The 21,564-nt window shown below is 46.9% G+C and overlaps 1 protein-coding gene across 2 annotated transcripts in view; it reads left to right on the forward strand.

The window, feature by feature from the left end:
- Kif26b (kinesin family member 26B) overlaps window positions 1-21,564 on the forward strand; it is a 402,550-nt gene that overhangs the window by 340,215 nt on the left and 40,771 nt on the right. For both annotated transcript variants that reach the window (XM_060364770.1, XM_060364771.1), the window contains 2 exons: window positions 2,811-2,994; window positions 12,373-12,532. In XM_060364770.1, coding sequence (XP_060220753.1) covers window positions 2,811-2,994; window positions 12,373-12,532 — 344 coding nt within the window. The remainder of the gene's footprint in view (window positions 1-2,810; window positions 2,995-12,372; window positions 12,533-21,564) is intronic.

The raw sequence follows: 21,564 nt of genomic DNA on the forward strand, positions 1-21,564 counted from the left end.
CTTTGCTGTCTAACACAGGGGTGACTCCAGGGCTCCCCTGGTTTATATCCAGAAAGTCAATTCTGCCAGTCTTCTGCGCTAGGCTTCCCCAAATGCCTTCTGTTTTAGATAGGTGTCTCAGTTAAGCACTGCTTTCCACCAGCTTGATCATCTCTGCAGGTAAGGATGCGCAGAGTCAGTATTATACCCATCTCTCGAAGCCTGGCCCTGCTCAACCTCTGCTCAGGGTGCCCAGACCCTTCCAGTTTCCTGTAGACATCTCTGCAGTGTGCTCCAGAGTGGCCTGGAGGACTTGTCGAAACTGCTCACTGGGCCCCTTCCCAAGAGACTCTGATCTCACTTGGGGTAAAGCTCACTGCCCTGCAATTTGCATTTCTATAAAGATCTATAAAGATGCCAGGAGAAGTTACTCTGAAGCATATAACATATGCTCAGCTGGGACTGGAGAGATGGCTCAAAGGTTAAGAGCGCTGGCTGCTCTTCCAAAGATCCTGAGTTTAATTCCCAGTCACCACATGGTGGCTCATTACCATCTAGAATGAGAGCTGGTGCCCTCTTCCACTGTGCAGGCATACATGTAGGCAGAATATTATATACATAATACATACATACATACATACATACATACATACATACATAAATAAATGTTTTTGTTTTTTAAAACAATATGCTCAGCTGTGGTTGGTTGCATGGCCTTTATGGTAGAAACAGGAGTACCCTGGCTGCCAGTCCTACTTGGCAAGCTTACAAGCTTGGCACGGCTTTCAATTTGTTAACTTTGGTTCATTTTTGAGTCTACTAACAAAGGTTCTCTTAAGTAAAGATCTGTTTAACTGAAGGCAAATAAGATGAAGAAAGTAATGATCTCTTGAAACTCTTCTTTAAAATGACTATAATTCTTTAGTTTAAGTCAATAGTAAGTTCAAAAACACACATCAGATAATATCCCTTAGAACTTCGAGGATTTTAAAGATGGTCTTAGCTTGCAAATCCTGCCTGCACCAAATATTGCTTCCCACAGTTTGAAATTATAGGTCTGGTTGAAGTCAGAGTAGAAAATTGTCATAATTTGTACCAACCCAAAGACATGTTGCAAATCAGTTCTTTGAAAAGTCAAAGCTAAATCAGGCACGCACCTGTCGCGGCGTTCAGTTTGCTAAGGAGAGGATATGGGGAAGCTGAAGAAGAGCAAGGACTTGTCTCAACAAGACAAAGAAGCAGGTTTCTTTCTACCACAAAAACGAGTGCTGGGATTGAGACCCAGGGTCCTCACAAGAGTTACTTACACACTGCGTCTTTTCTGACTCCTTGTGAGTTCTCCCTGAGCATAAATTCAGGAGCTAAAGCAAAAAATATTTAAATCTCTTAAATAAGATGAGATCTCCAAGTGTGTTTCTACATGGCTTTTATGCATTGCTCTGTTGTTATGATAAAATGCCCTAACGTGAGCAGCTTGACAGAGAAAGCCTTTATTATGGCTCACAGTTGTAGGGAACAGGCCCTCACCACGGCAGCAGAGGCCTGAAGCAGCTGGCCGCATCCCATTCACAGTCTGGAAGCAGGAGTGAAAGAATGTCTGCTGGAGCTGAGTGCCATTTCTGCACTTACACGACCTAGGATCCCAGCCAGGGAATGGTGCCGGCCGCAGTGGGCAGGCCTCCCCAACTCAGTCACACAATTAAGATACTCCAACACATCCACAGGCCCATTGCCCAAGTGACCTGAGATTCTGTCAGGCTGACAGTTGTCAGTAACCATTATACATGTACTTCTTGTTCATAACTATGTTAGTGAATGTGACCCCGAATTCGCTTTTATTAAATAAGTGAGAAATCGGAAATGAGCACTAGGCAAGTTGCTCCCTTGTCAGCTGTAAAACCACATTTCCCAGCTCCCGTCTCCAACATAATCTCTAAGGTCAAGACCTAGTCACATCTCTCATGTTAGAGGATAAATGGTCCAGGATGTTTATAAGATGAGCATGTGCTACCACTACCTCCCCCCCCCCCAGTACAGCCTCTAGATAGCTATAAAATAGCTAAAACCCAGTTACATCAAATAAATATGGACAATACTGGTTTTCAAAAAAAAAAAAAAATTAACTAAGCTGGCTTGCCTCAGCCATTAAAGTACTAGCCACAAAAGCGTGAGGAGAAGAGTTCAGATTCTCAGAATCCATGTAAATGCTGGGTACCTGTGACAGCCTGCCTGTCTAGCTACAGTCTAGCCTGTAGCACAGTGGTGCTTCACCTTCCTAATGCTGAGCCCCTTTAATACAGTTCCTCGTGTTGTGGTGACCCCCAACCATGAAATTATTTTTCTGGCTATTTTGTAACTGTAGTTTTGCTACTGTTGTGAATCATAAGGTATCTGTGTTTTCCGATGGTCTCAGGCCACCTCTGTGAAAGGGTCACTTGATCCCCAAGGAATCTCAACCCATAGGTTGAGAACTGCTGCTCTAAAGAGAGACTGGGGAATCTATAGAGCAGGCTGGCCAAGAAACTACATCTGGAATTCTAGGATCAACTGAGAGACCCTGCCACAAAGAACAATCAAAGATAATTCCCAGTGCCAACCCCAGGCCTCCACAGGCGCCCAAGTGTGCCCACGCACATGCAGACATGCACACACACGCATGCATCCCACACCTAAATGAAAAATGGAAAAGGAAAACCAAATGACTAAGCTGAGAATGGCCCATGTGTTCAGCCGGTGGCAGGGAGACTCCTGGCCTTGCAGAGTGGCCTGAGCCTCAGCCCCCAGGGCAGGAGGGAATCCTGATGCCTCAGTTCTTACCTTCTGTCCCACAGCTGCAGAACCAGAGCGAGCTGCGGGCCCCCACCGCGGAGAAAGCTGCCTTCTTCCTGGATGCTGCCATCGCCTCGAGGCGAAGCAACCAACAGGACTGCGATGAGGACGATCACCGGAACTCTCACATGCTCTTCACCCTGCACATCTACCAGTACCGGATGGAGAAGAGCGGGAAGGGAGGAAGTAAGTCCACCTTAGCCAGCTCCAGCACCAGCCCTAGCCAGCCAGCACCCCTCACCTAAGGCAGCAGCACCCTCCCTTAGCAGAGGGTGTGGAACCCGCCTGCAACTCAGCGGTCTGGAGTTCAAGATAAGTGCAGATTGTAGGCTCCAGGTCACTTTTGAGAAGTACAGGAACAAAGGGTTAGCTTTGGCGATGATAACTTACAAATGGCATTGCCCTGAGTGCGTGAAGGAATGAATCAAAAAAGAAAAACAGCTGTTGAACACTTTTTTTTTTCTGTTCATAAATCCTACTGTATTAGTCAGGGTTCTCTAGAGTAACAGGACCTACAGAATGACTCTCTGTGTGTGGGAGTGCTGGTGGGGATTGTAGGTCTTCCTACTTCAAAGATCCAGATTAGAAGCAGATCTTTTCACTTCCAGTTAATCAGAAATCCCTCTGAGGTGTGCCGTCTACCTTTGCGTTTTAGTTAATTCCAGATGCAGTCAAGTTGACAGCCAAGAATAGCCATCACGCCACCAAAACCAACAGTCAGCCTCTGGAGCCCCTCCTAATGTGCCATTTATCTCTGTGTTGAGTCCACCCTACAGGCTCAGAAGCAACAGTCATGTTTCTGAAGAGTTTACAAATCATACTTTGAAAGAACTGCCAGATGGGGGGCTGTTTCCTTCCATGTTGCCTGTATAGAAGCAGGCACAGTACCTGCTCTGTGACAAAGCCATACTGCTAGACCCAGCTCTGCTCATGGTCCCAGCCCGGCTCTTTCCTCAAAGCTAGGGCTGGACTTGAAGCAATTACCCATTGTTGCCTTCAGCAGTGTACGCTCCAGGCCCACCAGAGGTGGGTTCCAGCACTTAACTGAATTCCTCTGTGTGAGGATCTTGATCCAGGGGCCAAGTAGACTGTTGATTCACTAGGCTTCCTGATAAGACCTAAGCAACAGGGCTGGCAAGGCTTGAAACTATAAGAGGCCATCGACAGCCCTATTCCAAAGAAAATCTGGAATGAAAACATCCAACTCACACCTAGTTTCTCCTTAAGTGTCTTTGCTGCCCCAAAGACCTACAAAACATTCCTGAAGATAGTTGTCTGGGCTTTCTGATGTCCTCAACTGGAAAAATCTTTCCCATCTCACTGACCTGACTTCTCCTACCCTGCCTACTCCCTAGAGTTTGAAGGCCTGCCTGCTTGCTTTCATTGTTGTTTTGGTTTTCTGAAATGATGTCTCCCTATTAGCCTCAAATTCACAGTCTTCCTGCCTCAGCCTCCAGAGTGCTGGCTTGGCATTGCTGCAGTGTGCCTACAATGCATAACTTAACGACTGTGTCTTAGAGTCTTAGATTCAGGTTTATTGAGGAATCATTTGTAGGAATAATTTGTATCCAGTGGAATTTTACCTCTTTTGTGTTTTTAGATGAGTTTTGGGAAATCCATACAGCTTTGTAACCATGATAATCCAAGGTGATATGGGTAGCCTGGAAAGTTCTCTTTGCTCATTATAGTCAGCCCTTAACTCACCTCTAGTCCCTGGTAAGCACTGATCTGTTTCTTTCTGTTTGACCTTCACTGGAATAGTGTGTGAATCAAACCCGTGGCCCAAATGGGTCCCTTTACTATTGGCTTCTTTCACTTAACACAGTGTCCTAGAGTGCTGCTTCTCTAACTTATGTATCTCTGTTCACTTATCTTCCTTATTCTTTGCTCATTTTGTTTTGATTGGCCCTGGAGACCTGCCTCCCACCCCCACCATAGAGAATGAATGAAAATAGCCCTCAGTCTGGGACTGGGGTTCCACTAGCCAAGGCCAACTGTAAAGATCTGGGAAGCAGATAGAATAGTCCCCCAGGAGTCTAGGGACCCTGGCTGTCACTTGTCACTCTGAGAGCCACTGTTAGCCTAACATCAGATCTCCCTGAGTGAAGATTTGGCTGGGGAGAACAGCAGGACATGTTGAATGGGGATCTTTTAAAGGACAATAGTTCTCAAAGGGGAGTTCACACCATGTCAAACACTTCCGTTTAACATAACATTCTTGAGGCCGGAAACAGGAATTAGGACGTGTCTGAGAGATCCAGAGCTGAACTGTGCTCCTGTCTTCCAGCAGTCCTGGGAGCTGGCTGTAAGTCCCGCCCTGGATGCTTTTTCTGGGTAGTGTCTGAGCAGAGTAGATGTGAGAATTGGAACGCTGTTTACTTAAGTAATTTAAACAGCTGTCAATAGTAATAGCCATCACAGCCTTGCATGGTCAGAAAAGGGAACTCCCAACAGCTCTGAGGCCTAAGACAAGAGTTCCCAAAGGCACCAAGCAGAGAGTCCCAAAGTGTCCAGCGATGTCCTTCTGAATTGTACACCAACCCAGAAACTCTCTTTTGGTCTTTCAATTTTTATTTCTTGGTTTTATCTGCAGCTTGGAATCTGAAAACAGAAACAAACAATGAAAATAAGGAAGGATCTCATTGAAGTACTTCAAATATAAAAATTTGAATTTCTGACTCCACATCAATTTAAAAGAACATTCTCTAAAACTGATGACATGCTCCCAAGTTGGTCCTACTGAATCCTGAGCACTTTTAAAATATTTAACACCCAACTCATCTTTTTTTATTTTTGAGTTGTGCATGAAAATTGCTTTTTAAATAATAAATTCAGGCGAAAGGAAAAGGCAGATGCCACCAGTGGCTTCCAAACCTCTCAGGTTCTGTCAGGCATCCAGTAAACTAGATGAGAGAAGAGGAGGGTCCAGGCTGCTGAGGTCAAAGGGCAAGCCCCTCCCACCCTCCAGGGCCCCAGCATCTCAGAGGCAAAGGATCAGACCCGACCTTTGGGCCCAGCAGGGTTTTTAGTGGATTTATGTGGCTAACCCATAATGAGAAGATTTGGACTGTTGTTTAAAATGGAAATCTTGTTTACTTATATATAAGTTATAATCCCTGTGGACTTGGCAGCCAGAACTCAATTAAGGGAAGGTTTATTAATTAGTCGCCCTGCGGGGAAGCAGGAAGCAGAGCTGTTAACCAACTGGGAGAGGCTTAGCCTGATAAAGCATTCAGGGTCAATCTCTGCTGCAAGAACTAAATACATAGTGTATATATGTACCCCGAATCTTAGGCCCATTTATGCATTGTATGTACACACACACACACACAAACACAAACACACATACACACATTCTCTCTCAAGCTCTCTCTCCTAGAGAGGTAGATAGCTTCCTTAAAGGTTCTGGTCAAGACAGAAAAGAACATTCTTTGTCAGTGTATCCATGTGTTGTAGATAGCATCAGGTTGGGTTTAAAATGGCTCCCCAGTTGCCAAGGCTTCTGGGATATTAGCAGAGTCGGTTCTCCCCATTCATAAGTCCTCACTGTTAAATCTATAAGGGCTTGCAGGCTCTTTGCAAAGTCAACACTGGGGAGAGGCGCCCAGATGAGCAAGGGCTGCTCCTCACAGCCGGTACTGTGTTGCTTCAGGGAGGTGAGCCGGTGAGGCCAGTTTTCCTCAAGCGTGGGCTTTAAAAGCATTCCTTGATGGGCTGGTGAGATGGCTCAGCAGGTAAAAGTGCTTACCACACAAACCTGATGACCTGAGTTCCATCCCCAGAAATCATGGTGCAAGGGAGAGATGATTCTACACACGCACATACCTGTACTCCTAACACACATCATGCACGTACATAATAATAATAGTTGATGATTTCAAAGCATCTCTGTGACTAACATTGCAGACGTCCCATCTCCACCAACAGCTGACACTGGGCCTCTGAGGTGTTCACTCACCTTGCTTCTTCCTTGGGAAGCATCGTGGTGTAGGCTGTCCATATACACACGGATGGGGGAACATGTCCTTGGGTGGGCATCCGTGCCTGCACTCACCTGGTGACAAGTCTAATCGGACAGTTTCCTCCATCTTGGCTTTCCGGTGGCGCTCAAACACTCTTTACAAAGGCTTTGGAATGTCCTGAATCAGCCATGTCCTGGCCCGCCTGATCCCTCGTCTGCTCGGCAGATGTGCTTCTAAAGGGAGAGAGCCTCCTTGCTGTCCCCAGTAGCAAAGCCCTGGGTGGGAAGGTGGACACGCACTGCAGGAGTCCCCGGTCACGGTCAATTATCACGTGATGCCACCAGCCCTGTGCTTGCATTTTTAATCTCTTCCTCCATCACCCCAGGATGGAGGGAAGGGAAAGAAACAGTAACAGGGAAGGGTCTCAGGCCTACTTCCTCCATAAGCAGCCTCCTCTTTACAGCCTCCCAGGCTGTCCCGTCTACATATTTTTCTCCTTAGAACCATGCAGCAGCTTTTGTCCTAGTCCACCTTACATCTCCCATGCTTGTTGGGTTCCACCAGACTAAGTATTTCCTGAGAACAGGAGCTCTAATACTCACTCACCTCGAGTCTCTGTGGTGCTGGTCTGTGCCTGCATGTCACTGCTCAGTACCTGTGAATTATATTCAACGGAATGTGGGCTCTGTTTTGTCCCTGACTTTCTCTGCCATGTAGTACAGCTAGTTTTGGAGAGCAAGACCAACTTGTTTGGATTTTGAATTGCCTAGGGGATTAGTAATGCACTCCTCCAAGTATGCATGTAAGGGCTATTCCAGGGATGATAGACGCCGCTGAGGGCTCCGATCTAATGAGAGGTTTGATGCCTTGACTCAGAATGTGGATAGACTCTTCAGAGGTGGTGGAAATCAAAGCAGGGCCTCAGTGGGAGAAGCAGTTTGCTAGGGACCATAGCCCTCAAGGGTAGAACTTGGCCTCAGCCTCTGCCTGTTTCTTTATGCTTCCCAGCTGCTATGGAGAGAGCAGTCTTCCTCCACTATGCATTTTCACCTCCGGGATGCTCAGCCTTCCCCGTGTTGGGGTGAGGTGACATGAGCTGCCACCTATGAAACTGAGCCAAAATTCATTCTTCTACCTTTTGACCGTCTGTCTCAAATATCGGTCCCAGTGTGCAAACCACCGTCATGCAAGCTGATGCTACGGATGCACTGCACTACCAGAAGTTGGGCAGTTCCCAGGGAAAGTCCAATAAAGGCAGGAATTATATCAAATGATACATTCATGTAACAAATGTGTATTTATCCATTGATCTTAGGGGCACGCAGCATGGATTTCCCTTAGAGATGAGTTTTCAACTTCAAGTTCTAAGTTTCATGAACAGTACTGGATTTAATGGCTTTACTTTAATTTCTTCAAAGAGATTCAAGATCTTAAAAGACCCATTTGCTGCCAACTGGATATAGCCCTTTTCTGGTTCCTTTTCATTTTTCAACTCTGATTTTTCATGTACATCTGATTTAACTTGACTCTGTTCTTTAAAAGACCTTCCCAAAACATTAAATTTAATTTATACATAACTGATCAAACTTCTTACAAAATAACATTTTATTGGTTCCTGTATTGTTTGTATTTTAGTAAATGCAAGCGTCATAAATTGCTGATCTACTGCTAGATAGATGGAGCATCTTTTTGGAACAAAGGCACCTAGTCAAAGCCACCACGTGCATTTGGCATGCTGGGGTTGTCAGTCGGTGTCTTACGGAGGCGATGGAGAGCGTGGTTAGCTCGGCCAGGTGGGGAGACTGTGCAGCTCACGGCAGTGGTCTGGAGAACAGAATCCCAGTGCTGAATCTGTACTTGAGTCCAGTTAAATGAGAAGGCCTGGGAGTGGAAGGCAGGCAAGGACAGCTCTTTGAAGGTCCCAGGTGGTCCCAGGGTGCTGCCAAATTGGAAGCCATGTGGTTGCAAGACGAGTGTAAGACGCTGTGTGTTGTTTGTTCTGGGTTTCCATCCGACTCAGCATCAATTTTCAGTGAAATCATGCATGATTTTTTTTTTCTTCCAGCATGTATGGGCCTCAGTTTTCTCCTCTACAGTTTCAGCCCAGTTTATGCACAATGTGGGCATTAAGTGATATTAGGAGAATTTAGTATTTCCCAGGACCTACCAGGTACTCAATACAGTGCAATGCAGAAATAGATAAAATTAGTATATTGCTCCCTGTGGGGAAAAGAAGGTATGTGTGTAATTTGGTTTGGTCCAACTCTAGACTTAAATATAAATAAAGAATTTGGGGCCGAGGTGTCGCTAAGTTGTAAGATTGCTTGCCTAGCATGCAGGAAGCCCAAAGTTTGACCCCCGGCAGTGCATGAACTGGGTGTGGTGACACAGTGGAGACAGAGACAGGCATCAGGAGTTCAGAATCATCCTCAGCAACATAGCAAGTTCAAGGCCAGCCTGAGATTCATGAGACCCTCTCTTTTTAGAAAAAAATGCTCAAGACAGATTGGACTATGTTCCTTTAACTCTTATGTCCTTGATCTTAGAAATCTGGTACGTGAGGAGCTGACCTCTTACCTGTAACAGTAATCATCCCTTTTGCTCATTTGTTACAGAATGACTTTCTCCCTAGCCAGTAGTGGTGATGTGAGTTTTTGACACTATCAAAGAGCCTGTGCTCACTGACTTCCCTCCCTTCTAGATTAAGCACCATTTGTGAAAGCCAGATTCTCTGACCACCCAAACACCAGTGGGGAGAGGGCAGAGAGCAGCTTTTTCCATTGTGTCAGGGTGCCTCTCATTCTGAGTCATGCTGGTAATTACAGGTATTTTATAAAACTCTTCAACACACTCTACCCACCTTTTGTTCTCTGTGTTCTATTTTTCTATGTGTGCGTTGTAAATTTGACTCCATTACATCAAATGGACTATTAAGTCTGGAAGTCCAAAGTGGTCTCTGTCTTTGCCCTTTCGTCTGAGATGTGTGAGGAATGCCTAAGCCTTTCCTGTCTATATAATTGGGCTGCCAAACAGAAGATATTTTGTTTAAAAATAACTGTTTCCCTAGCCCATTGCCATAAGCCAATCTTACAAGATTTGAAACAGGATAGAAGAGAAATAGTATGGCTTCCCTTAGAACGGGTTGCCCCCAGGTTGAAAAAATGCAAAATGAACTTCATTCATGTCTAAAGTGTAGGACCGAGGTGGAGAAGCTGACGGGCTGAGCCACAGTGCTATGCTTCCTGGAATGTTCCCGGCCAACAGCAGGTATGGGAAGTGAGGTCTCCCAGCTGGTCCCCAAAGTTCTCTTCTGACAGCAGGTCTAAACCTTGCCCTCAGAAATAGGATAGACAGAAAACCTATACCTCTTCCTGCAGGTGTTCAGGTACCCAGAAGTGTCCCTTACATGAAGCCAGCGTGTTGGGGCAGGTGTGGGGAGCAAATGCATGTATGTGCACACGCCCCTGCACATGCGTGTCCCATGTCCTCCTCCATTGCTCTCTGCCCTGCTCCCTTGAGACAGGGCCTCTCTCACTGACCCTGAAGCTCACCATTTCAGTTGATCTGGCTTGTCAGAGAGCTGCTGTTTCCTTCCGTCTCCACCCTGCCCCACCCCCAGCTGCTGGACCCACAGGCTTCTTATGAGCCTGCCTCTGATGCAAACTCAGGTCTTCATGTTTGCACAGCAAGTGTTCTCACCCACTGGGCCACTTCCCAGCCCCGCATCAAGAAAAAAAAATGTATTTATTTCCCCTTTGTCTTGTAATGATACTTTTTCTGGATATTGACTGCCCATTTGACGATTTTTAATCTTTCAAAAATGTTGGCTGTACTATCTTCTTATTTCTGAGGAGAAATAGGCCATCATACTTACCTCTGTTCCTTTGTATGGAATCTGTTTTTGCTCTTGGGGCTGATTTTCTCTTCTGCTCTGAGCAGTGCAATTACTGTCTGCTTCGTTGGGTTTGTTCATTTTTCTTGTTCCTGGGGCTGAATGAGCCCCAGGATTTTTAGATTTGTAGGCTGATAGTTTTCATCATTTGAGAAAAGTTGGGGCCATTATTTATTCAAATCCTACCTCCGTGTCACAGTCTGGAAATCCAACCATGTGTATCTTAGACACCTGAGGTTGTACGGTAACTCTTTCAGTTCCCTGCCTCTCTCTTCCCTCTCCCCTTTCCCCTCCTCCTCTCACTCTTTGCATTGGTTGTTTACTTTTATGTTTTTCTTTTCTATTTTCTCAAAGATTTATATTAGTTTGTTGTCAAATTTACTGATCTTTTCTTTTGCTAATGTGTGAGCTGCCGTATACTCCCAGATGTAATTCCATCTTTGTTTTTACTCTCTTAGATCATTGTATACACTTTTATTTTAATTGACATGGATGCTGTTATGCAGCTCAGGGTGGCTCTGTCTCTTCTTCAGCATTTGAACATTGACACAGAATGGCAGTAACAGCTTCTCATTGCCTTCTCTTGTGGATTCTAATAGCTCTGCTTTTCTAGGCTTATTTCAAATCCTTCTTCATTGGGGGCATCATCCACCTGCTTCCTTCTGTGCTCATTTATCTCTTCCCATGAACTTTCAGATTTTCCCGATGTGACTCTTGGAAGCAGACACCCCTGCTTCCTCATGTGCACCTGCTGATGAGCATTCAGTGGAATCTTCCAGCGACTGCCTGCAAATTTTCTACTTTCGTCCTTTCTATCATTCCATCTTGCACATGGCTGCAGCCCTGTTTTCCCTAGGCTTTGGATTCTGTCTCTCTTGAGCTCAGTAGCTCCACCGGATTCAGCCCGGGTTCTTGGCCCCAAGCCTGGGAACTCTCTCAGCACAGTTAGAAAGACATGCCAGGAGTGTTTGTCTGAGTTGTCTCATGTGCCTCAAGAATCACTCTCTGTTGTCTAATGTCTCGTGTCTTAAAAAAAAAATAAAAAGCAGCTCTTTTATACATTCTGTTTATTTTGGGTTGTTTTGGATACAAAACTCAGTCTAGTCCCTGTTACTTCACTGTAGCCAGAATTGGTGGGTGAAATGCTTAACTTTTCTGAACTTTAATTTTCTCCCCTACAAGAAGAGGGTGATGGTGTTTGGAGGATTCTGTGTGGGATCTGAATGAGATGGATATCTGTGCACCTGGCAACTGGCAGGCACTCGGCGAATAGTTAGGTCTTCCCTGCTTTTGCACCTGGATCTCTTATCTTCCAGGTTTTCCTGGAGTTACCAGCCTGATTCCTGGCTGAGCTTTAGGTTGGCCACCTGACAATCACAAACCAGAACAGATAACCACAGGTGAACTCTTCAGCTTTCAACTTGGTCAGCTTCAGAACACTACTCTCCAGGGAACAGTCGGTTAAGTTCCTTGCCCTCCTTATATGAACCCTTTGATCTACAGGAATGAGTCCTTTATTTGTGAGATCAATGGCAGCAGGTTTTAGGAGGACAAAAGACTTCCTCCACTCGGCTTGTTTGTGTCACCAAATGTTTCTCTCCCCCTTTCCCTGAGATCCCCAAAGAGCCGCCTGAAGAAGAGAAAATGCATTGCCCAGAACTTACCTGTTCTCCTCCTTTTTTTTTTCCTCTTGTGTCTTCCCGCTGCCAGTGTCTGGGGGTCGCAGCCGCCTACATCTCATCGATCTTGGCAGTTGTGTGAAAGCTCTCAGCAAAAACCGAGAAGGAGGCTCGGGGCTGTGCCTCTCACTGTCCGCTCTGGGCAACGTCATCCTGGCCCTGGTCAACGGGAGCAAGCACATCCCATACAAGTAAGTGACTGTCCGAGCGCACGGCGAGATGTAGAGCATAGAGTCTGTGCGAGCATAGAGTCAGGAGCAGGTCTCTCCAGGAAGGCTGCCCTAGGAGTGGCTCGGCCAAGGCTCAGTCTGGACCGGGTTATGAGTTCAGAGGTTAGCTTTAGCCAGTGATGGTGTAATGCGTCATCTGTGAAAATGGAAGGTGTTGCAGATACTTAACTCCGGCACCATACTAATTCAAGGCCTTTGAGACAAAACAGAAAACTATTTCAACAGAGACCCCCCCCCCCCGCATAGGTGGGCTGCTGTCTGCACCACATCAGTGGCTCTGTGTTGCAAGCAGTGACCAAAGAGGAATGGGGCAGCCAGATTAAAGATGCAAGAGTCCAGCTCGTTAGATGTGAATCTCAGGTAGACAGCAAATACCCTGTTGTTTAACTAAGACCCCTTTACTATCTCATGACTATCACATGGCTGTCACAGGAATCCTGTGTGTCACCTGGCATCCTTACTTAGGGGCACCCAGGGGGATGGGGTGTTGCTATGTCTCATTCTGTGGAAATGTTTATTCCATAGCCAGGCTCCTTCCCGTCTTACCATTACTGCTCCAGGAAGAGAGAGTCAGAGTTCCTGCCATTTCTAGTACAGCTCTAAGCATGCCATGTCACCAGTGCTCATGAGTGGCCCAGCCTCACTCAACCTCAGCACCACTGGCTGGCTCAGCTGGGTCTCTTATTGGCTATAGGAACCTCCACTCGCTCTGTTACATATGCATCCTAGGAAAAAAAGATGCAGAATGGTGTGATTTTTTTTTAATCTAGAAGGCTATCACCAGTGACCAATGGTGACCAGCCAATACTCTGGTTCAGCTCCATTTTATCAGATTTAAGTGGAAACAGCATTTGCCTCACAGAGTTGTCATGAGTAAATATGAAGAGGATATTCTGTTTTAATCCATAAAAGTCCTTTAAGTGAAAATTGCTGCCGTGGGAGGGAGGGGAGAGTGGGCGATGTCACAGAGCCTGAGATGCAGGACAAATCCCTGCTTTCTCCTTTCTTCTGGTCCAAGTGGATAACTGACCCCCAGACACCATTCCCCACCAGGGAATCATCCTGGGATGCCGTCGGGGCCTTACCTGGTAGTTATAATTTAAGAAGTTGTGCCCCTTCTTGAAAGTTGGTATCCCAGTCACATGTGCGCTCACGTGCCCTTTTAAGGACCCTTTCCTGTGAGAGAACAATTGCAAGATGAGGGTTTATCGAGTTTCATCTTCCATGATTTTCTACCGTGAAATAACCCGAAACATTGGGCACTGGCAAAGGCAAAGGTCATTGGGCAGCAGATCTTCCAAAGACAAGAGCTATGGGGCCTGGTTGACTTCCAGGAAAACTGAGAATCGTGTCTTTGAACATGATAACTTCCTGGGCCATCGTGTAGATACAGTTCAAAATGTTACCTTGCTGTGGGGCTAGGTAGTAGATCACTCCTGTTTTATTCCTAAAGGGTGGCCTGCCTTCATGATTTTAGTAAATATTTGTCTGTTTGAATTGCTGAACTGATGGTGTGAGGGCTGATGAATATAAGCATACGTAATTTTTTTTTCATTGGGTAAAGTGACTTCCTTCTGGTTATAGTTTGGTTTCATTGTATACAAATAGGGAAACACTGTGAGTTGTTTTTATTACTAGCTCAAGGTCTCTTGTTAGATTAAACACATTTTTAACATCAGCTTGTCCGAATGGCCAGCCACCTGCCCTCTTGGGAAAGATGATGAATAGAATGTCGCCTTCAGACATCTTTGTGCTTGAATCCAGGAGTCCCTCCCTAACACTTGGGCCACACAGGTGATGAGCAAAGTGTTTATATTGTATGTAAACACAGACTTAGCATAAATGTTGTGTCTTCATGAGCCTGCGTCAAGAAGCGTCTCCCTGACCTTAACAAATAGCTGTGGACACAGACTGTTACCCTGGTCCTGCCTTACAAACCACCAGGAGCTTGCTGGGCAGCCCGCTGCTCAGTATCTGGAAGCATGGCGGCATAGCCAGCCATCTAATGGACAGGACATTTGTCCTGGAATCCTTTGGTCCATAATGACTGTCACAGTGCATGAGCCTTGTGGGACTTTCGCTCTGACCTTTTCTTGGATTCTCAGCCACAGCACAGACTTGGTATTTGTTGTCTGTGAATCTCATTTGCAAACTGATGGATTAACTGACTAGAAAGTATTCTCTTTCAGACCACAGGAAGGTGAGACAAAGATTTACTGAAATCTTCCTGGCCGTTGGTGACAAGATCTAACCATAGGCTTTTCCCAGTTTGGGAGATCTTAGTCATTGAGGCCAGGTGGCTGGCTGGTCCCTGCTGTCATCAAGCTCTGCCTGATACTGTACTGGCTGTCTCTACACAGCAGGGTGTTCAGCCCAGCAGGATGGTCCACAATCCCTTTATAAGACCAAAAAAAAAAAAAAAAAAAAAAAAAAAAAAGGATAAGGTTAACTTGTGGGACCTTTTCTAGTCACCTGTTCCCCAAAAATAAATAACACAGAGACCTATAGATTTATCAATAAACTTTAGGCTCTGTGACCAGGCAGATATTATCTATTCTAATTCTCTATGTTAGCCTGGCTACTTCCCAGCCACACACCCGAGTTACTTGCCGTATTGGTCCTGCCTGAGCTGTTTCTGCTCCATCAGGTCAGTTCTCCTCACCACATGCTTTCTCTACCTGAGATCCCTCACTGGCTCAGAAGTCTAGCCTTTCTATCTCCTCTGCCCAGTCACTGGCTGTTTAGCTTCTTTATTAACCAATCAGAGATATGTGGGGAGAAAAGTTTACACAACAGTGATCAATGAACGTGACAATGCCCATGTCCAGGCTGCAACCAGATCTTGGGGCAGGATTTCTGAATGCACAGTATTCAAGACCAACCCCAGCAGACCACAGCTTGCTAGAGCCACGCTATGCCGCATTATGTTAGCAGACTAAAACGTTCTGGGCGTCAAGCCTTACCATTCCCTTGGCTCCCCAGGAAGGGTGTGTTTCTTTGCTGCATGGTTTCCTGGTGTTCTTTCTAGTCACTTTCAGGAAGAAAAAAAAAGTCCCATAAAATCAAACTTCATATTCTTTACCCTCCCCATCTCTCTGAAACACAAGACCCCACTGCTCATCATCTGTCACCCTAGACAACTGCTCAGAAGCTGCATTACTCGTACGTGCTTCTGGGAAATTAACTGAAATGTGCGCAGAGGGGATATAGCCTGTCTCCATCTCTCTTCATCACTATACCGGACCATTTGTCATGTGAGCAAGCTGCAAAGTGAGTTGGGATTCATTACCCATCCCCGCTGCTCCCACAGGCACCCTCGAGGTACCCTGAATGGTTCTGACTCCTCTGGAGATGACAGGCACAGGCGTGGAGTACATTCCCCGCCTCAGCCATTATGAAGCACAGCCTGACTGGCCAATCCCAGCGCCATCCATTTATCAATCCTAAAGGGCGATGCCATTCAGAGAAGCATGAGGGGGTGGGCGAGGGGGAGGCAGGGAGATCAGCAAGGGCACTAGTTCCCTAGTCAGCCACTCAATGACAGGAAGCACAAACTGCTTTTTTCTAACTCTGCGGAGTCTCACACCCAGGGAAATCTTGTTCTGAGGTTTCTGAGAGAGCATCTTTGCAAATTTCCTTCCAGGCTCGTTCATTACAGTTGTCTGCTATTCCTAGCCACTTCCTGCAAGTGGAGGTGCTAGGAATCTCGACAAGTGACTAAGCAGGGAGAAAATGAGCAGAGGTATTGGTATTTTCTCATGCCACAAACCAAGGTTCTAGGTGTCCACTTTTGAAGCTGGTCCCTGAGGAGCCACGGCAAGGGTCTGCCAGGGTGAACCTGGCTTCAGTAATGTGCTCTGATGTCCTGGCCCTTCAGACGGTCACAGACTTTGTAAAGACTCGGAAATTCTAGCCATAACCAAGTTCCCTACAAGGGCGCCTGATCCCTTTTAGGTATTGTCTTGTGATGGGTACAAGCCCTGAGAAAGCACGTCCCTCACAGTGACGCCTCAAGCCCCAAAGCCTATAACTTTATTTATAACTGTCACTGCATTTGGAGAAACCATCCCATCGATAAGCCACACAATCCAATGTGAACAAGGGCTTGTTAGGGAACTCACCGAAGCCAAACCAGCATACCTGTGCTTTTTGCAAAATGATGAAGCTTTTTAATGATGAAAGCTGACTGTTATACAGACAAGAGCTTTTGTTTTGTTTTGTTTTGTTTTGTTTTGTTTTGTTTTGTTTTGTTTTGTTTTGTTTTACAAATCTATGATTCTCCTTGATGGGTCGGCAGCTGGGAATGAATATACGTATGCGAAGGGAAGGAGGACAGACTGCTTGTTGACTGGACAATGAGGAGGGAGTTCTCAGGCCCAGAGGAGGGTCATTGTGCTTCCCCACTGGCCTTGCCTCTGTTCTGGGGGTTATATTCTGTGTGGGAAGTTTGGGAGCTTGCAATACACTAGGTCTTGCCCCGCTGAGCCTGCTGCTTCTGCACAGGTCCTCTCTTGAAAAGCTGCTTCCAAGCTGCCCTGGAATGAGTTCTGGAGGCTCTTCATGAAAGCCCTCTTAATCCTTTCACTGTTTAAGGAATTTAGTCCCAAGGCCTCACATCTGTCTGCTCATCCACCAGCAGGGTGTTTGCACTCTGCTTCTAAACCGCAGATATGTATTCGCTAATGTCTGGACCCCCGTTTAATAAGGTCATGGAAAATCGTCCTGTGGCATTCTCCTGTTGTGTCTATTTCTGATGCTCTTCTCTGGCAGCTCGGGAAATGGTGGCACACAGCCACCTGTGATGTGAGCCCTGCCTAAGCGCCTCTGTCGTGGGTTTGGTTTGTGCTATGGCCTGAGATCCCCATTTATTCCTGGTAGTCATGGGGCACTGTGCACAGGCAGCTAGGCTCACTCGACTTTGCAAATGGCTCCACCAGGCTTGAAATGCATCAGGGCCAGTCTCTCGCCAACCATCAGACTAATGGCAAGCACTCCAGGCAGCATCTACCTCCAGAAGTCTCTATTTCACCAAAGTGCCAGAGCCTACCCAGCCTGGAGTGGGGAAGCTTGCCTCCTCAGGCTCAAGTGGGGTGAGGAACCAACATTACTTTAAGGCCATCAAAGCACCTGAGCACCGCAATCTGCTCAAACCAGCAGGCAGCACTAAAAACAAACTCAAGTCCTCGACTCAGGAGGCGGAGGGACGGGGTCTCCGCACAGAGGCGGCTTTTCCTGAAATGTTAACGCTTCTCATTTGAGAGGCAGTGGGGTACGGATGCCCGCAGACAACAGGTGCAGCAGCAGGTTTGTGGTCTGGGCTGTTCAGGGCCGCCACCACAGCGCACAGGCATTCTCCCAGCCCTTAAAATCTCGTCACTCATCCTCCTAGGGTCTGGGTAGACTTGGGGTTTCTCCGCTTTCTCAGAACGGGGAGCTCACTTTGAGGGGATTGGGAGAATGGAAGAGGTGTGGGAAACCGGGGGTAGCCGCACAAACTGCTGTTGGCCATGACGTTCTGTTCCCCTGGTGTCACACAGTCCAATTCCTCTGGCTTTGGATGTACGTTACTTATAGGTACCATAAAATTAAGTAGATATGTGTCAGGGGGAAAAATGCAAAAGAGTATCAGCTGTAAGATTGACTCAAGATAGCATGAAATTGGGGAGAAGCTCCGCGTGAGGATCTTTGTGTATGAGGGAAGCGAGCACGTGCATATTTAACCTCCTCAAACGCACATTAATGCTGGATTATCTCCCCCTGATTTACAGGGAGAACATCAATTTAGAACTATTTGCACAAACTCCGGATACCAGTTTATAGCGTTCCCTGTTTAGAAATAAAATAACCAAAGTCTCAGGTTGCCAGGCAACTGCAGCAGTGATAATTCTTGGTATTGCTGCTTTAAAAACATTCATTTTTATACATTTTAATGACTGTTAGGAAGCAAGAGGAGTGAGCTCAGAGCATCTCTGGGACACAGGAAGAAGTTGGGTTTTTGTTTTTGTTTTTTTATGAGATTGTTCAGCCTCCGTCCCTCCTTGCCTCTTCTCTGGACGGTAGTATTTTCATAGTTCATTATAGGATTTACAGAGACATTTATTTTTCTAACAATCCAGGCAGCGATTGTCTGTTGATTAAGTCCCCTGGCTTGATCTGTGCAGTCATTAGGGGAGAAATGATGTGGTGTAGGACTGTCTTGGGCTGCAGCCTGGATTCAGTCTTCGGTTGTTAGGCTCCAAGTCTGACCCGTCCTTTCTGTTCTGGAGAAATACTTCTCCCCTAAACAAGGAGCAGAGCGTTGGACCCCCAGCATGGCCAGACCTCTGGGCAGCAAAGCCATCACAGCTGCTCTTTTTCTCTGCCCACTGCTACTAGCCACCATTAATGAATCGTAACGGCTTGAGGGCTGGATGGAAGCCAGGAGTCTTCTCTGTTTCCGTTTGGGTTCTGACTTTATCTTCCCTTAGCCTAACTTCTGAGGTTCCAGTGGAAGTCTCTTCCTTCTAGATTCTAAGTCAACCGGCAATGGATTCAAGAGCCAACTAGCAACTGAGACCCTGTACCCTCTCAATTCCAGCAGAGCAGAGAGCCCTGCCTTTCCACAGAGGCCCCAGGACTGAGACTCAGGTCAGCAGCAGTGGGTCCCCCACCCAGACGGCCGTGGGACTCCAGAGAGGAAGGTGCGGTGCAGTGTGGGGCAAGAAAGAGACAGATGGATACAGCTGAGCTGCCCATTCCTGCTTCCACACTTACCAGCCCAGCAGCCAGGCTCTCTCCCTGCGGATTGAGAGGCGGAAACAAGAGTAGGATTTTCCCCCTCTCAACCTTTCAAAGGGAATAGAGGCTAATTTATGAACTGCTGCATCAGAGGAAGAAGGAGAAAATTGTTTCCAATACTTATTTTCTGGCTTTTCGGCTTCGTGGCAGGCAGTTAGCACGGCGTGTAAATTGGCTCTCCGTGAGGGGTGTTTCCCAACGACAGCACAGCGGTAATGCCTCTTACTGCGCCACCGAGGCTATTCTAAATGCCGTATGGGTATGTCATATCCACCACTCTTGCGGCAAAGATTGGGAAACTGAGGCACAGAGAGGTTGTGTTCCTTGGTTGCGTTCCTTGGTCACGTTCACACAGCTGTTAGGTAACACAACTATGTCACTGTCTCCCTGTGTGTCACTGTTGCCTAATACAGTGCCCAAAGTTTGTTGATGTCCAGTGAATACTTGTCAATAGACGCGAAACGTCCACAGACCACATGTGTCCATAAAGCCTGAGGCGCAGCGGTTTGGAAGTGAGAGTTTCGGGCTGTGGAGGGGCCAGAGACTCCAGTGTGTACATCCAGGTGGCTTCCTTGACCTCACCTGTGTCTGGCTAAGCTGAGACTGGTGGCTAGGGGCCGGTGGTGCAGTGGAACGTGAAATAAGGAAGAAAAAGGAAAGTCTCTCACTGCAGACCCGAGCCACAAGGCTCAATCAAATGTCACACTGCAGTGTTAAGTGCTGATCCTAGTAATTCAGGCCGGGTAATCCCAGCTACTCTGAAGGTAGAGGCAGGGGGATTGTAAATTCAAGGCAAGCCTGGGTAACTTAGTGTGAGATTCTGTCTCAAAATAAAAAGCATAAAACGGCAGAGGGGGGCAAAAGAGGGGGGCTAAGTGATAGGGTAGCATGAGCAGGATACGTTCAGCCTTCGTTAACAACAGCAACAACAACACACACACACAAACACACACAACTAACCATGGTCAGTAAGATGCCCTTGACCTAAGAGCTTGTGTGTGATGGAGCTCGGTGGCCCGTAGTGCCCCGCTTGGCACTAGCCACGAAGCAGTTTAGCCAATCTCAGCCATTTTCACCTGTCTTGAGGGTCTGTGAAGACACCTCACATCCCCCATCAGCAATAAAGGTGTACAACTCCGTGGTACCGTCATCACACAGCCCCTCCACCTCACCTGGGGGCTCCAGCATGAAATGTTGGGTCCGTTTCCCAAACTGGAGAGCTGGGAGTGCCCACAGTGACAGACAGGACAGGACTGTGGGCTTGCTTCCCTGGGATGGCAGTGTCTGTGAGGCATTCCAGAGAGAACAGCTTCCCAGGCTCCTCTCAGTGGGAGAGGTTGTCATCCTTGGGGTCCTGAAGTCTGATGAGCAGGAGGGTGAGTGATGCCAGGGTTCCATGTGCCTGCCGTAATGAGCTTCCGAGAGCATCTGGCTGAGAGTAGGAACTGGTCTACAGGAACCAGAGGAGTTCAAGGGACTGGTTCCCCGGGATCCAATGGAGTCTACCAAACACATACAAGAAAAATCTGGAGAAATGTGGAGCCTAAGGACAGGTTCTATTTTTAACCCACACATTAATTTTGACCACTTCTCCAGGCAAAAGTATTCAGTAGGTCATGGGAACAGGCAACGCACTGGGAACAGTCCCTGGGGGTAGGAGGTTTCGTGGTAGACATGAAACACCCAAGTGTGATACGTGATAATCCAATGCGCACCAGCCCTTAGCCTGCACAAAGGGAAGAAGGGATGGAGAGGGGAGGGAGGAGCCAGGAAATCTGTCGCCTCAGCTGAGTGGCCATCTCTCTCATCCACCTACCTCTCCGCTCTCCATCCTTCAGAGCCTGCACCCTTCACAGCTGCTCTGTCGTGTGCCCTATTGATGTAGCGCTTGTTTGATAACCTCGGTGAGAAATTGTTGAGCTAAATGTGAGGCCCCAAACACGCAGTTCGGTGTTATCTTTCATGATAACTCACCGTCATGTCACAAGTCATTCTGCTTATTACAAAAAGCAAACAGCTGAAGGAGGACGGCTGCGTTTAGTCCAGGCCAGTGCACAGAGGAGCCCAAGATGCCCTTTGTCACCCTGAGGGCTCAGTGGTTACTCAAGGATAGCTTGATTTAGGCACCATTAGGCCCTGGAAGGGATGGAGCATGCAAATGAGGCAGGGCTTAATTCATTAAAAAACTGCCTTGCACATTAATTGGGCTTCAATCA

This window comes from Meriones unguiculatus, chromosome 11, assembly GCF_030254825.1.
Source record: "Meriones unguiculatus strain TT.TT164.6M chromosome 11, Bangor_MerUng_6.1, whole genome shotgun sequence".
NCBI classification, from domain to species: domain Eukaryota; kingdom Metazoa; phylum Chordata; class Mammalia; order Rodentia; family Muridae; genus Meriones; species Meriones unguiculatus.